General features: G+C 39.1%; 1 protein-coding gene across 1 annotated transcript; it reads right to left on the bottom strand.

Moving 5' to 3' along the window:
- Positions 1-679: 679 nt before the first annotated feature.
- On the bottom strand, positions 680-14,761 carry LOC121391100 (E3 ubiquitin-protein ligase RNF135-like). Its single transcript, XM_041522847.1, has 4 exons — positions 14,701-14,761; positions 5,853-6,137; positions 4,051-4,335; positions 680-2,281 (listed from the first exon to the last, which is right to left on the bottom strand). The coding sequence occupies exons 2-4, from the start codon at positions 6,133-6,135 to the stop codon at positions 2,016-2,018; spliced, it is 834 nt and encodes a 277-aa protein (XP_041378781.1). The 5' UTR covers positions 6,136-6,137; positions 14,701-14,761; the 3' UTR covers positions 680-2,015.
- Between the last annotated feature and the right edge of the window lie 2,476 nt (positions 14,762-17,237).

Below are 17,237 nucleotides of genomic sequence, written 5' to 3'. Positions count from 1 at the left end.
ATAGCTAAGCAATAATTTAATGAGTGGCGATTATTTGTTTTAGAAATTAGTATATTAATATTGTGTTGTATGTGTATATTAAACTAGATTAGAATGAGTATTATTGTATTTGTTCCTTGTAGACGTGTTGACGTTTCCATGATGTTACCGCCCTAAAGCCCACAGCTAAAGGTACTGGTATTTCAATGTGTCTAGGTAAACCGTATCACCTATAATGACAATAATCTCTGTGTACCTTAGTTTTATTTTATTATACTGTATATGTCTGTATGTCTCTGCTGGAAATAATGATTTATGATTACCGGCGATTGGTTAATGTTCATTCGTTTAATGTAAGGTAATTATGTCTGTATATAAATTTGATGTTTACTGTAGCGATGTTAAATTTTGCTCAGTGTATGGTTCTTTCGATTGTCAAAGGGATGGACTATGATCTGTAGATAATAACCAGAGCCGGTTTATCTTAGTAGCACATGTAGCACGTGTTAGGGCCGCGCGCTACAGAGGGCCCCGCGGTGATGTGTCAGTTTTCCCCCTCTACACGAGGGGGTTGCAAAATATATATCCTGGGAAGGGGGTCCCTCTGTTATTTGTGCTACAGGCCCGGCGGATCACTAAACCGGATCTGATAATAACTAGTGTGTTAAAATATATATATTAGGCTAATGTATTTTAATACTGTGTTTTAGAACTGTTTATTGTGAATGTATTTTAATAATACAATTTTGTCTTATATGGTTTGTTTAAACTATTTGATATATTTTCCGGAATAAAGAACCCTATCTAACAAGCTTCACCGAGTCCAGTTGTCTGTCCGGGGAAAGTATCATTATTAAAACAGCAGTTGTATTTATATTGTGCATTTTACAGAATCCATGGAGCGAACATCCTGCAACTTTAATCTTTGCTCCACGTAAATATTTTAACTTCTCCATTGCTCTGGCCGACATACAGTTTGTCCTGATCACAGCAGACGTACACAGGCTCCGTCAGTCCATCCTGGCACGTGAGGATGTCCCGGATGATCTCACCGTCACGTGACAACTGAACAACACAACTCCTGACATCGTCACAAACGTAAACGAACTCCTTCACATCACACGTTACGCCACGTAGATGACATAGCCTTTTTTGATCACGCGTCACCCACATGACTTCCCCTGATGACGTCACAGATACCAACGAACTACTGTCGGATACGACAACTAGAGAGTCCCCTTTCATTGCGAGACACCACGGCTCGATGGACATGTCAAAGAGTAGGGATTGAATCACTGTACCCCCTTCATCCAACACGTCAACGTATTTACCCCACCAGTTTTCATGGGCGACAGACAACAGACGACCCCCGGTGACTGTCATACGGTTGCCAGGCAGCATGGCTATATAGTGGTACTTTTTCTTGGTCTTCACCATTTTGGCCAGGCTGACAACACCCCGCATAGTCAGAAACAGTATCTGCTGTTCTATTGGCAGGACGACCGCCACCTGCTGGTCATGTGACTCAGCGAGGCCGCACGGGGCACCGAACACCTCGTGTTTGCTTTGGAGAGCAGACGTCTCTGCACAAAAACATTTCACACAGTTGTTGAAAGAATCGGCCACGACGATCGTGTTCGATCGTTCCCTTTCGAGCACCAGGATGCACTGTATGCCAGAGCTAAGGACATCGTTTGCCCGCGTGTTAAACACGCCTGTCTGTACCATTTTATCTCTCTTCCGGTCAGGTTGGATGCCCGATATGTCTAGGATTCGTGCTCGTGTCCGGAGGTGAAACTTCACCAATGTTCACGGAGGCAGTACAAGATGTCAGAGTCAGTTTCAAGTCGGGAACAGGCGCTAAAGAACCAGTTGTGTCGACAAAGTCAGACGTTATCTTCTGTATTTTCATGAATTTCGAAATGTTCTTCTCGATGTCGAAAACCGATCCCGACTGAAGCAGATCCGCGCTCAACATCATCACTTTCTTCCCTTCGTCTATGACAGTCTTGTGTTGCGTAAACAGTTTTGAAATTTCATTGTTTGTGGAGAGCTGGCATTGTTGTATCTCTTTCTTCATCTTGGCCTGTTCGACGCGAACAGCGGTCACGATTTGGTCGCCCCTCCGGTTCCTTTTCGTCTGTAATCTCAACGGCACTGATTCTGACACTGTTGTTGAGTCGCTGAATCTCAGACTTCGTTTGACTTTGAAGAATTTGGTTGAACCACTCCAGATTCTGGCAGATGGACTTCATATTCTGCTTTAGATGATCTGTTTTTGTTGTGGTTGCTGGGGCACCAGCTAAAAACAAAAAGAAGAAGGAAGGAAATGTTTTATTTAACGACGCACTCAACACATTTTAGTTACGGATATATGGCGGCATACATATGGTTAAGGACTACACAAGGAAGAGAAAAGAAAAACATTCAGAGAAAATTGAGGCAGTCATAAAGGAGCAGACCCTAGTTTTAACCCGTAAACAATGGACGCTAAGTTTAGTTAATTTACAAACCTGTAACTCATTTGGATAAAATTACAATAGAGTGAAAGAAGAGTCTGTGAGTCTGTCCAGGACAGAGGGTGAGTGGTTAGTGAGAGAGAAGCCGGCCACTAACCACTGAGTCATTAAACTTGGTCTGGTGGGAGCCAGTACCGGGATGCGAACCCAGAACATAGCAGATTTATGCCCGATTGCCTATTACAGGTTGCATAGTACCAAAGAAGAGAGTTCAGGACAGTCTTGAATAAAAAGTTTAAAGTTTGTTTTATTTAACGACGCCACTAGAACACATCGATTTTTGTTTAACTTATCATCGGCTATTGGACGTCAAACATATGGTCATTCTGATACTGTTTTTTTAGAGGAAACCCGCTGTCGCCACATAGGATACTCTTTTCGGTCTCGAATTAAGGCATTGGTGGAATTCGATTGTAATACCCTTGTCGAATTAACAATCAAGAGGGAGCATCTGACTTAAATATTCACGAAAGCGATTCCGATGCCCTAAATACACCAAATAGAGAACGAAAGCTATTCCCAATACAAAAAATTTCTAGATTCCTGTTTTCACAAACTATGAATCCTTGTCTGTTAATGATAATATTATACTCATCATACAGCCCCCCACAGGCGTATGGGCTCCAATTTTTCGGGGGGGGGGGGGGGGGGGTTGCCCGAATTTAGAGGGTTTTGTTTTTTTTAATGCCCGAATCTCGATAACGTTTATTCACATTTGCATTAAGCACTACCAAACAGCTATATAGGGTTGCAAACGAACCACTACACATTTTATATGGATTACAATTAACGAGTATTAAAGTACAAAATAAAAATGTATTGTTTCACAGTGTAACTAATTCTGTTCACTTATATGCTGGTGTTAGAAAAAAATATATGCGTCTCGCCCCTTGTTTCTGCCAAATCTGTCAATGATCGTATCCATATTTTGAGCGATGGTTATATTGTAGTACGATCGCCCTATGTTATGTGTGTGACACTGCTCAGTCGTACCTGGCCAATAGTCGAGCACAGGTAGGTTTTCACAACGTGTCACACATTTAATGTAGTTAAAGTTTACTGCTGCTCTTGAAGTCTTATTAAAAACTGTACGCGCTACGACCTCAAAATGCCCTCTAGACCTCTCGCGCCCTTATAAATATAAATTTTGTTCCACCCAATATCTCAACGCATCCCCCGCAAATATGGCTAGCTACGAGCCTGGAGTTCCGTGTCAAATATTTACAGAGTAAAATCAGCTGTGGGTGTGATTGGTAGTAATATGTGACATTGATTATTTATTTTCAGCATAAATGACGGTTGCTATTAAAAACATTAATTAAATCTCTTAAATGATACGTGACCCCCCCCCCCCCCCCCCCCCCCCCCTGATTTTCTTGCAGGTAGATTAGATGTGAGGTGCCACACTTTCTACTGCTGTACTTTCTGTGTGTGTTGATACGCTGCCTGTATCAGTTTAATTAGTAAACGTTAACATTATCGGCAATAGGAATTGATTTGGTCTATTAGAAACTACACCACAGAGGTCGGTTAGTTAAGACTGTTAACCCACGTTGCTTTAACTTGTTGATGGTGTCTATGGCATGCAAGAGCGCAGAATTGCGTGGGAACTGGTCGGCGTAGGATGATACTGGTTTCGTCGTGTCCGGGAACACGAGCTTTCTACATACGGGGCAGCGATAGATGCTGTGAGGATTCTTGTTGGAGTTGAAAAGGTTCTGTAGGCATGCGCGACAGAAAGTGTGCACACAAGGTATTGTCCTTGGGTCGCTGAAAACCTCTATACAGAGACTGCACGAGACTTCATCGTTGTCAGTGTAACATGAAGAGGCCATATCTGAAGAAAAAGAAGAAAAAACCCATATTAATTGGAGTTGTTTATATATATATTTATATATAATTTTACTTGGCCTAATATAGAGTTCCTAACGGTCCTGTGATTCCTCGAAAGTAATGGAATTTGCACTTTTCTTTTCTTTATTTTTTCAGGCCTGGAAAATCATGGGATTTTTTAGAAAGTAATGGAAAAAATTAGAAACGTTTTGTTCATTATTATTTTTGTTATTAAATTAAAATATGTGTAGGTATGTGACCAAAACAAAATCTTCATAGATAGACATCAATTCGCTACCATTATACAGAGCTTGAACAAAGCTTTAAAATGCTGCTTAATGTTTTGCTGTAGGATGAATATTATAACAGTTATGACATTTTGAAGATGTCGAATCACGCCCATTTTTTGCTTTGTTTTACTACTAAAATGCTGACTTTCACAAAATGTCACAGCTTTTTTAATATTGGTTACATTATAATGAAACTTTCTGGGAAGGTAGTTCATTCAACACACAAACTACTCGTGAAGTTTGCACTTAATTCATTATTTAACACAATAATCAATTAATAATTTTGACTGAAACAAAAAACGGTTTCATTGATTGGGGTGGGGGGGGGGGTGAGTTTTGCCCGAATTTAGAGGGTTTTTTTTTTTTAAAAGCCCGAATCTCGATAACGTGTATTCACATTTGCATTAAACACTACCAAACAGCTATATAGGGTTGCAAACGAACCCACTATGCATTTTATATGGATTACAATTAACGAGTATTAAAGTACAAAATAGAAATGTATTGTTTCACAGTGTAACTAGTTGTTCACTTATATGCTGGTGTTAGAAAAAAATATGCGTCTCGCCCCTTGTTTCTGCCAAATCTGTCAATGATCGTATCCATGTTTTGAGCGATGTTTATATTGTAGTACGATCGCCCTATGTTATGAGTGTGACACTGCTCAGTCGTACCTGGCCAATTGTCGAGCACAGGTAGGTTTTCACAACGTGTCACACATTTAATGTAATTAAAGTTTACTGCTGCTCTTGAAGTCTTATCAAAAACTGTACGCGCTACGACCTCAAAATGCCCTCTAGACCTCTCGCGCCCTTATAAATAAAAATTTTGTTCCACCCAATATCTCAACGCATCCCCCGCAAATATGGCTAGCTACGAGCCTGGAGTTCCGTGTCAAATATTTACAGAGTAAAAGCAGCTGTGGGTGTGATTGGTAGTAATATGTGACATTATTTATTTTCAGCATAAATGACGATTGCTATTAAAAACATTAATTAAATCTCTTAAATGATACGTCACACACACACACACACACACACACACACACCATTTTCTTGCAGGTAGATTAGATGTGAGGTGCCACACTTTCTACTGCTGTACTTTCTGGGTGTGTTGATACGCTGGTTATATCAGTTTAATTAGTAAACGTTAACATTATCGGCAATAGGAATTGATTTGGTTTATTAGAAACTACACCACAGAGGTCGGTTAGTTAAGACTGTTAACCCACGTTGCTTTAACTTGTTGATGGTGTCTATGGCATGCAAGAGTGCAGAATTGCGTGGGAACTGGTCGGCGTAGGATGATACTGGTTTCGTCGTGTCCGGGAACACGAGCTTTCTACATACGGGGCAGCGATAGATGCTGTGAGGATTCCTGTTGGAGTTGAAATGGTTCTGTAGGCATGCGCGACAGAAAGTGTGCCCACAAGGTATTGTCCTTGGGTCGCTGAAAACCTCTATACAGAGACTGCACGAGACTTCGTCGTTGTCAGTGTAACATGAGGAGGCCATATCTGAAGAAAAAGAAGAAACAACCCATATTAATTGTTGTTTATATATATATATATATATATATATATATATACATATTTTTTTTTTTACTTGGCCTAATATAGAGTTCCTAACGGTCCTGTGATTCCTCGAAAGTAATGGAATTTGCACTTTTCTTTTCTTTATTTTTTCAGGCCTGGAAAGTCATGGGATTTTTTAGAAAGTCGTGGGGAAAAAATGAGAAACGTTTTGCTCATTATTATTTTTGTTATTAAATTAAAATATGTGTAGGTATGTGACCAAAGAAAATCTTCATAGATAGACATCAATCCGCTACCATTATACAGAGCTTGAAGAAAGCTTTAAAATGCTGCTGAATTTGTTGCTGTGGGATGAATATTAAAACAGTTATGACGTTTTGAAGATGTCGAATCACGCCCATTTTTTGCTTTGTTTTACTACTAAAACAAAAGAAAAGTTGTGACCGTTTCGGTTAAGTAATGCTGACGTTCACACAATGTCACAACTTTTTTAATATTGGTTAGATTATAATGAAACTTTCTGGGAAGGTAGTTCATTCAACACACAAACTACTGGTGAAGTTTGCACTTAATTCATTATTTAACACAATAATCAATTAATAATTTTAATAATTTTGTCTGAAACAAAAAACGGTTTCATTGATTAAACAATTACGGGAAAATTCCACATACTTCCTTAAGTTTTCAACCTACAGGCAAAATGTAAATACCATCTGATTGCTTATTAAACCTGTATAATTTTTAATGAAATTAATTAATTAATTATTAATTGATTAACAATCAATTAATAATCAATTTCATTAGAAACAAAGGCCGTCAACCAAACAATGTGGTAGTACTCATAACTTTCTTAATAGATGAAATATTTTGGCTAGATTTGCAGTGGAGATAGCTCATAACCAGCAATTTCTAATGCTGTAATATCATATCATATATAACTACATTTGTAATTAAAGAATAATTACCTAAAATCATTATCACTGGAGACATCATTATCAGTGGAAACTTTACAGGTAGTACTAAACAGTTGATACGCTGCAGGTAGGAGTTTTAGCCACATATGTTACTATTGTCGTCTATGGGATTTGATTTGGTAGTATTCACCCTATAGCACATATTCAGTGCATAATAAAAATATATTATGATTTTGTCATTTTATTTAATTAAATTATACTGGTTGATTAATTAGCCATCACTCGACCATGCAAGTTCACAATGAACTTGACCTTGACAATAATCTCTGTACATGGCTCTGAATGGAGTTTGAATTAAAGTTAGCACTGAGGAAAAGTTGGTTTTGGCCTATAATTCATACTGTAAAGATTTCAATCATTTCTTTTTACACGGTATTTGACTTGCCATATACAACTGCTCTTAAATATGGTATTATATATAGGCAACCTGAACTAAGATTTTAATAGCAATTTATTTTTTATATTAAAAATAGCATGTGCCAATAGTGGGTTAATGTCTTTAGTTTCCATTAACATAGTTAATTTTTCATGTATGAAATTCTAAAAATTCAAATTTGTAAAGAACTTGATTTTTATTGTAATTTTGAGATATTTATAGGGTGCTGAGGTATATTTTAGACAAATTTGTAGTTTTATACAAAATTTAAAGTAAATTTGAAGAAAAACTTTACCAAAAACATAATTAAATTTGTTGTCACTATTTTGCCTTCTGTTCTTATTTATACATAACAATAAGGTTGTTAAACATATATTTAGATCTCTAGTAATCACTTAGTTAGCTCTCATGAAGAGCATTTTAAGTTTATATTATATTCAGAACCAATTTGTTTCAGATTTGATTATCTGCCTTGGATTAAGTTGGTAATTTATTTTATTGTTAAAGCTGTATTACCTAATGTTACTAGCTAAATAAAATGCTGGATTACAGACTGTAGGAATACATCCAGTATACATATTGTATTCATCTGGATTAGAAAATAATGCAAGAAAATAGATGTTCAGATAATTTTGTCATTTAAAAATAGCTTTTTTCAGTAATTAATAAAACATAAATGTGTGAAAGCTGCATGATAATTACAGATATCACAACTATTAAAACCTCCAACTACAGTAGGCTATAAATAAAATATAGTCAGGAATATTGGTGGCTGGCAGTGGTTTTGATGATTCATTATGAAAATCAGCATGGCCGATGGATTTGAAATTCCCACACCTGGTAACTTGAAGACACCCACACCCAGCATACAGGATTTCCTCCCAACACTAATGTTCATGATATTAAGTCATTACTTCATACAGGTACAGTCATGTTGGGGTTTCCTTCCTCAGACAGTGCATTTTTTTAATACTGATATTTCTTTGATGTGCCTGTTAAGGTCTTCATAACCTAGGGGTCAATCAAGTGCATGTGTTTTAATGGAATTCTTTAAAGGGGTAGAGGTACTCTGACTCTTTGTTGTCTCTACATATATACCTGAGTACACACACCCAAATGAAAGTAAATATCTTCAGGAGTTTTATTTAAAAACTTTTTGTTCTTTAATATGACATATTGCATTTGTACAAAACCGTGCAATATATATGTCTTTTGGGGTGTACATTATATTAGGTTGCACTGTAGAAACAAGTTTCAGTAAGGTTGTCAGTTTATGTCAGAATACACCAGACCCTGGTTGTCATAAAGACACATAGCTGGACACTTTTTGAAAAATGTATGTTATCAGTATAGGTAGTACTAAACCAAATAACTTCCGGCTGGGTCAAAGTTCGAGGTGCACCCAACTTCTGATAGAGAAGTGAACACCACAAGTCCTGTGATTGGTTATAAATGTGAGTGTGTTGCTTGTAAAAAATAATAGTTTCATCTGGGTAAAAAAAATATGCAATTTTATTTCATCTAGTACCAATGTGTCAAGTAGCTTTGTGCTTGAAACATGTATGGGGTACCTGTAAAAAAAAGTACTCGAATTTTGTGCGGAACTAGGGTAGACATAGATGCTACCCATTATCTCAGAAACAAGCAGCTTGACCCCCAATTTTTTCTGATTCACTTGAAGTGTGAGGGGTGGTAGTATTTATATCCGTGGTGTCTATGTCGATTGATACGCTGCAGGTAGGAGTTTTAACTACATATGTTACTATTGTCGTCTATGGGATTTGATTTGGTAGTACACTCCCTACAGTCCGAGTCTGAATTATTTTGACATGCTTATATACCACTAAGGTTTCAAGCATGTCTGTCCCGGGTCCTGCCCATGGACAGCCAAGGAAATGATCCAGGAGAGAAGATTTAAAGGGACAATTTAGAATATTAATGCCAAAAGGTAAGGAAAGGAAGAAGAAAATGTTCTATTCAATGACGCACTCAACACATTTTATTTACGGTTATATGGTGTCAGACATAATGACCACACAGATATTGAGAGAGAAACCCGTTGTCACTTCATGGGCTACTCTTTTCAATTAGCAGCAAGGGATCTTTTATATGCACCATCCCACACAGGGTAGTACATACCACGGCCTTTGATATGCCAGTCGTGGTGCACTGGCTGGAACGAGAAATAGCTCAATGGGCCCACCGACAGGGATCGATCCCAGATCGACCGCACATCGAGCCAGCGCTGTACCACTGGGCTACATCCCACTTCCAAAGATAAGGAATTTATTTAAATTTGTGTACGCACCCATTGTGAGTGCATATTGCCTGAACAAGTTCTTAGTGGTGCTACTCACCTGGTGGGTCATAACGTGCCTAAACCCCAATATATATAAATAACCCAGAAAGAGTTTGGTTGGGTAAGGACATATTGCCCGCCTAGACACCCCTCTCTTCCCCCCCCCCCCCCCCCCCCCCCCCCCCCGGTGAGTGTATATTGCCTGAACAAGTTCTTAGTGGTGCTACTCACCTGTGGGGTCATAACGTGCCTAAACCCCAATATATATAAATAACCCAGAAAGAGTTTGGTTGGGTAAGGAGATATTGCCCGCCTAGACTCCTCCCCCCCCCCCCCCCCCCTCCCACCCCCCGGTGAGTGTATATTGCCTGAACAAGTTCTAAGTGGTGCTACTCACCTGGGGGGTCATAACGCGCCTAAACCCCAATATATATAAATAACCCAGAAAGAGTTTGGTTGGGTAAGGACATATTGCCCGCCTAGACACCCCTCTCTCCCCCCCCCCCCCCCCCCGGTGAGTGTATATTGCCTGAACAAGTTCTTAGTGGTGCTACTCACCTGTGGGGTCATAACGTGCCTAAACCCCAATATATATAAATAACCCAGAAAGAGTTTGGTTGGGTAAGGAGATATTGCCCGCCTAGACTCCTCTCCCCCCCCCCCCCAACCCCCACCCCCCGGTGAGTGTATTTTGCCTGAACAAGTTCTTAGTGGTGCTACTCACCTGTGGGGTCATAACGTGCCTAAACCCCAATATATATAAATAACCCAGAAAGAGTTTGGTTGGGTAAGGAGATATTGCCCGCCTAGACTCCTCCCCCCCCACCCCCTCCCCCTCCCACCCCCCGGTGAGTGTATATTGCCTGAACAAGTTCTAAGTGGTGCTACTCACCTGGGGGGTCATAACGTGCCTAAACCCCAATATATATAAATAACCCAGAAAGAGTTTGGTTGGGTAAGGACATATTGCCCGCCTAGACACCCCTCTCTCCCCCCCCGGTGAGTGTATATTGCCTGAACAAGTTCTTAGTGGTGCTACTCACCTGTGGGGTCATAACGTGCCTAAACCCCAATATATATAAATAACCCAGAAAGAGTTTGGTTGGGTAAGGAGATATTGCCCGCCTAGACTCCTCCCCCCACCCCCCCCCCCCCACCCCCCGGTGAGTGTATATTACCTGAACAAGTTCTAAGTGGTGCTACTCACCTGGGGGGTCATAACGCGCCTAAACCCCAATATATATAAATAACCCAGAAAGAGTTTGGTTGGGTAAGGACATATTGCCCGCCTAGACACCCCTCTCTCCCCCCCCCCCCCCCCCGGTGAGTGTATATTGCCTGAACAAGTTCTTAGTGGTGCTACTCACCTGTGGGGTCATAACGTGCCTAAACCCCAATATATATAAATAACCCAGAAAGAGTTTGGTTGGGTAAGGAGATATTGCCCGCCTAGACTCCTCCCCCCCCCCCCCACCCCCACCCCCCGGTGAGTGTATATTGCCTGAACAAGTTCTTAGTGGTGCTACTCACCTGTGGGGTCATAACGTGCCTAAACCCCAATATATATAAATAACCCAGAAAGAGTTTGGTTGGGCAAGGAGATATTGCCCGCCTAGACTCCTCCCCCCCCCCCCCCCCCCCCCCCCCCCCCACCCCCCGGTGAGTGTATATTGCCTGAACAAGTTCTAAGTGGTGCTACTCACCTGTGGGGTCATAACGTGCCTAAACCCCAATATATATAAATAACCCAGAAAGAGTTTGGTTGGGTAAGGAGATATTGCCCGCCTAGACTCCTCCCCCCACCCCCCCCCCTCCCACCCCCCGGTGAGTGTATATTGCCTGAACAAGTTCTAAGTGGTGCTACTCACCTGTGGGGTCATAACGTGCCTAAACCCCAATATATATAAATAACCCAGAAAGAGTTTGGTTGGGTAAGGAGATATTGCCCGCCTAGACTCCCCCCCCCCCCCCCCCCCCCCCCCCCCCCCCCCCCCCCCCCCCGGTGAGTGTATATTGCCTGAACAAGTTCTTAGTGGTGCTACTCACCTGGAGGTCACAACGTACCTAACCGTTAATAATCAATAATCACCTAAAAAAAACCTAAACAATTTAGTTGGGTATGGGGATATTGCCCGAGTTTAGTATCACCTGCTAATTTCATCTAAATAAAATTAAATTCCATACACAAGACCATTAGCAAGACCTAGCCCAGTGGTTCGCTTTATGTGTGGTTGGTCTAGGATCGACCCCCGCCAGTGGGTCCATTGGATTATTTCTCGTTCCAGCCAGTGCACCATAACTAGTTTATCAAAGGCAGTGGTATGTGCTATCCTGTCTGTGGCATGGTGCACATAAAAGATACCTTGCTACTAATGGCAAAATGTAGCGGGTTTCCTAAGACTATATGTCAGAATAACCGAATGTTTGACATCCTATGATTAGTAAATAAGTGTGCTCTAACTTTCTTCTTTTCAGCTATTTTTAGTGCTTTACTAAATGGTGGATAACGTTTTTCAATACTGAAATTTCAATATTTTGAAATTTGCTCGGTATGGTAAATTGGAACTGAACAGTATATACGGTATACCACCAAGCTCTACAAAAAACGGAAAAAAAACACCAAACAAATATTTTAAAAATTACAAAAATAAATTAAAATTTATTATTCAAATTAAATAAATAATAATAAATAAATAAACAAGAGTAAAAAAATAAAAAAAAGTATCTTTAATATTTTAAATATAAAAATGTCCCCAGTGTGCCATGCCTTGTCTTAGAAAAAAAACACCTTAACGTTGTCTATAATAAAATTATTTAATCACTTCTCACAAACTCATATTTAATCAAAACAAACATATAAACACAAGCACGTGTGTAAGTTTTGTTTGTAAACATGACTCGGCCAATCAAATTGGAGAAAATCAGTCACGTGACCCGACTGACGAATGCCAGGAAACAGAATGACAATAAAATGGGTGAATAAAATTGTCATGCATCTGTTCCGTACATTTATTATTTATGAAAAAACCCCATGTTTAAACCATAATAAATACTATTAAAATTCATTTCAATGCCATATTGTTTTATAAATCTGTTCAGTATGAAGGATTTGGAAAGCATTTTGTACTGGGGAAAAATCAAAAAAATATGGTGATCTGGACAATTTCCGGGATTTTCGTATTTTTTTTTGCAGCCTAAAAAAAACCATCGGTGGTTTACAGATTTGCATACAATTTAGTACAAATGTAGATAAATATATATATTACAGTCTAAATATGTTTTAATGAAACTAGTCACTGCACTTCAGGTAAAGCGTGGATGACCAAAACATTTTGTTGAAATATTTTTCCCACTTCTAAAGTCCGAACCAAATTGTTAACAATTACAATAAATTACTCTCCTACCTTTAATTACCGTTACATTTCCCCACAATTTTGTCCAGACACAAGTTGTGAAAAAAATCATTAGTGACACAGATTCCACATACGAGACTGTAACGATGTCGCCAGTATCGACTTCGCTGAGATAGCATAGAGCAAAATACATGCAGTTTTCTGCCGTCTGCCATTTTGTTTTTTTTATGGAATACTCTTCAAGAGGGGTGAAAGCCTCCAAAGTATGTGACATAATTAATATAAAATCAATGATCTTTAGTGGTATCATTAAAGAAAAAGAAAAATAATAATAATAAAATTAATATGACGTCATCACGTTTGCTTTTATAATATGTTATGACGTTGTTAAATTAAGTTATATCCTTTCACCCCACTTGGAGAATATTCCATAAAAAGTCAAAATGGCAGCCGGCACAAAATTACATGCTTTTCGCCCTGTGCGATCTCAGCGAAGTCAATATAGTTGACATGGTTATCATCTAGTATGTGGAATCTGTGTCATTGTAATGGTTTTTTAAAGATTTCTTTCTGGACAAAATCTGGGTAAAATCTAACCAAAAATAAAGGTAAGAGTGCAAATTTTCGTAGTTGTTAACATTTTGGTTCGGACTTTAGTGCATCCAATGAAAAATTCAAAAACGGGGATAAAGGGGAGAATATGAACTACTTTGTGTTCCCTTTTAACTATAATATTAGATGAGCTGTGCGCAGCATAATAGGACGCACACCCGGTAATGCCTCGGTGCGCAAGATCCAGGTATCGAGGCACAATAGCCTAGAATGATAAGTGGGTCATTCCCACATACCATATACCTACAATGTGGTTCCGATTACGTTTTTTTTAAAGTAAATTACCCCCAAAACGTTTGCGTAATAACCAACTGATAATTAAATTGCGTTCGGTTTGACATTTATAACACCCCTGTTTTGAAATTCCAGAAAATACCGAAACAGAAAGTAGAAATTTCTACGAAGAATATGTTCGTAGACTAGCACTGTTACGTGTTCTGTAAAATAAAACATATATTACACTTTGGACCTGACACGAAAGCACAAAGTATATCATTCATTTCTTTGCCAATCTTACCACGAAAATAAACCCATGAATGTCTCAAACCAAAGCAGCATAGTTTGTAGGACCTAAAGTTAAACACATTGAACAACATGTCGGTGTCATAGATACTTGATGACAGGATCATAAACTATTTCCCAATGACACTAGTACATGATACGGTGGTTACTGCACTGAGTTATCCACTGTGATTGAAAGCCCAATATCCGATAAACATTCAGTACTATTTTTGTTTTGTTTTCTTTTGTTTTAACAGCACCTTATCCTACGCGTTTTAGTTCACGTTTTATTCCCGGCCAGGACGAAGTGAGGATTTTACTCCGCCTATAATGCAAATTTTAAAACACGAAACTACATGAGAAAAATGTAAAAATAAGTACAAAATTAATTTTACAGCTTAATTTGTATCATATGATTCTTGAAAAATACCTTATGACGATGATATAATCAGGTATTAAAACCACGGCTCTGTGAAGTTGGTTATTTATTCCTCGTTCCTACTTCCTTATTCAATATCGAATAAGTGACTGGAAAGTCAGTTTCACATTCGCTTTACGCATACTACACGTTTAGACTTATCGACCGGTAAGGTCTGTCTGAGGCCTTGCGATATCGTCTAAACAAGTGAAAATTCGGTATTACCGTAATATATCACAAATATATTTTTCCGTTTTGACAATAAATGAGCAGCAGCATCAGCAACATCAACTATTAGTATTATTACTAATAATAACAATAATAGCAATAACAATAACTTTCAATATGGCGACAGGCTATGAATAAACGACATCGTTGCTATGGGTTTAGACGGCATGGACCACCACCCCGCTGCATTAGATATGTACTTAGAATGTGTGTGAACATTCTAACACCCAGCCTTGCCCAGTCCATGGGGTATAGGTGCATCAAAATATATTGCACTTACACGACTATGCGTTTTTCTCCAATTTTCATTATGGCGACAGGCCATAGAGGAACGACGTCGTGCCGATGGCTTAGACGGCATGGACCACCACCCCGATGCATTAGATATGTACTTAGAATGTGTGTCAACATTCCGACACCTATATATATATATATATATATATATATATATATATATATATATATATATATATATATATATATATATATATTCTTCAAAAAAGGTAGGGGAACTCTAATAAGAATTTACAATTGCCAAAATGTAAGGTATATTAACTGTGGGGAATGGTTATATGATAATAGGTAGTTCAGTATCACAGTAGGTTTTATGACCACCAAAGATCTTAAAGGACGATTGGGGTCAGAAGTGAAATTTGAAAGTTGACGTTTTTTTTATCAATAAATCGTACCAAGCGACGTTACAACATGGAAGAGTTGGCTAATGCCGTTTTGGATGAATTTGGATTTAATTACGTCATTAAACCAAAACAATTACACATTATTGACTCCATTTTGAATTTGATGGATACATTTGGGGTGTTATCGACAGGATACGGCAAAAGTATGTGCTACGTACTGCCTCCTCTTATGAGACGGCCCCTGTAACTGCTGCACAAGGCGGAATCGCCCAGTCTCGAAATAGATCGCCGAGCTTTGTAATTGTTGCGACGGAGTGTCCCGAAGCGTAGCTGAATGTGGGTGCTGTCGGGTTTCTTTCTGTAGTATGTGTATTAGTGATTAATATGTGGATTTTTTTGTATCAGTTAACTCAAAAATGATCGATGTAAAGGTATTTGACGTTAAACATAGGATTGTTGTGGTATTAGAGCGGGATTCTTTGCCTACCGTTTGGTAGTCAGGAATTGCCAAAAATATACATAGGTTGGTCTCTGACTGTAATGAGAGCGTATTTATGTCCAAATGTCCGTCTAGCTTTCTTACAGTCAGAGTACTCGGGCTACACACCCAGAAGCAGACTGTTAAAGACAGGACGTAAACCTGGGAAATCCATCGCTATATATAGAATACGACAAGGACAGACGTTAACACCAATAGTCCTGTGATTGGTTATAAATGTTAGTGTGTTGGTTGTCAAAAAACTTAGTTTTATCTGGGCTAAAAATGTATGCAATTTTATTTCATCTAGTACCACTGAGTCAAGTATCCTTGTGCTTGGAACATGTATGGGGTACATGTAAAAAAAAAGGTACTCGAATTTTGTGCGAAACTAGGGGTGTTGTAAAAACATCTGGTTATACCGAAAATGAGCCATGAAAGGTACCATTTTCTGCAGTTAATACTTTGAGGTAGAGGTTGTGGTACTGATATTTATGGGTCATATTTTGGTTGATATATTACATATAGTGTTTTTAAACACAAACGTTAACATGGTTGCCTATGGGATTTTAATTGGTGTAGTCCAACCTGCAGGGATGAGGGGAAAGGGTACGGTGCTTCGGATCGTACAACATTAAAGATTATTGTAATAAAACATCTTGATATTATTTCTAGGACTATCATGTTATGAAAAGACGCAGACGCAGAGAGAGAGAGAGAGAGAGAGAGAGAGAGAGAGAGAGAGAGAGAGAGAGAGAGAGAGAGAGAGAGAGAGAGAGACAGACAGACAGACAGAGAGAGAGACAGATGCACAGAGAGACAGATGCACAAACAGAGGGTCGGGGAGGGGGAGCTCTCCCTCACGACATTCGCCATTCGATCGGAGCAGGATAAATGCAAGCCGATATCTTATCTCATCCTGAAATCCTACATAATAAATCTACCAACTAGGATATCCACGAGTGCTCGAATACTCGGGCACGGATCGAGTCTAGCAAGACTCGAGTCCGTTCACAGGACTCGAGTACCCGTTTAAGGCGGAATACAATGACCAGGGCCGGATTTAGGCCTTGGGGAGCCCAGGGCACTTCAGGTTCGGGGGCCCCTGTCTTTCTATTTTCTGATGTCCTCACACACACTTTGTTAATTGTGTTTAATAATTAAACTAATTTTATAATTATTAAATTTTTTATAAAGGAAGTCCT

Source organism: Gigantopelta aegis, chromosome 3, assembly GCF_016097555.1.
Source record: "Gigantopelta aegis isolate Gae_Host chromosome 3, Gae_host_genome, whole genome shotgun sequence".
In the NCBI taxonomy this organism is placed as follows: domain Eukaryota; kingdom Metazoa; phylum Mollusca; class Gastropoda; order Neomphalida; family Peltospiridae; genus Gigantopelta; species Gigantopelta aegis.
This window is presented reverse-complemented; position numbering and strand designations above follow the sequence as displayed.

Coding starts and splice junctions, on each gene's coding strand:
- LOC121391100 (XM_041522847.1), bottom strand. CDS start 6,135: ATGGCCTCCTCATGTTACACTGACAACGACGAAGTCTCGTGCAGTCTC. Junction 4,336..5,852: donor CATCAACAAGTTAAAGCAAC/GTGGGTTAACAG, acceptor CTTTTTCTTCAG/ATATGGCCTCTTCATGTTAC. Junction 2,282..4,050: donor CATCAACAAGTTAAAGCAAC/GTGGGTTAACAG, acceptor TTTTGTTTTTAG/CTGGTGCCCCAGCAACCACA.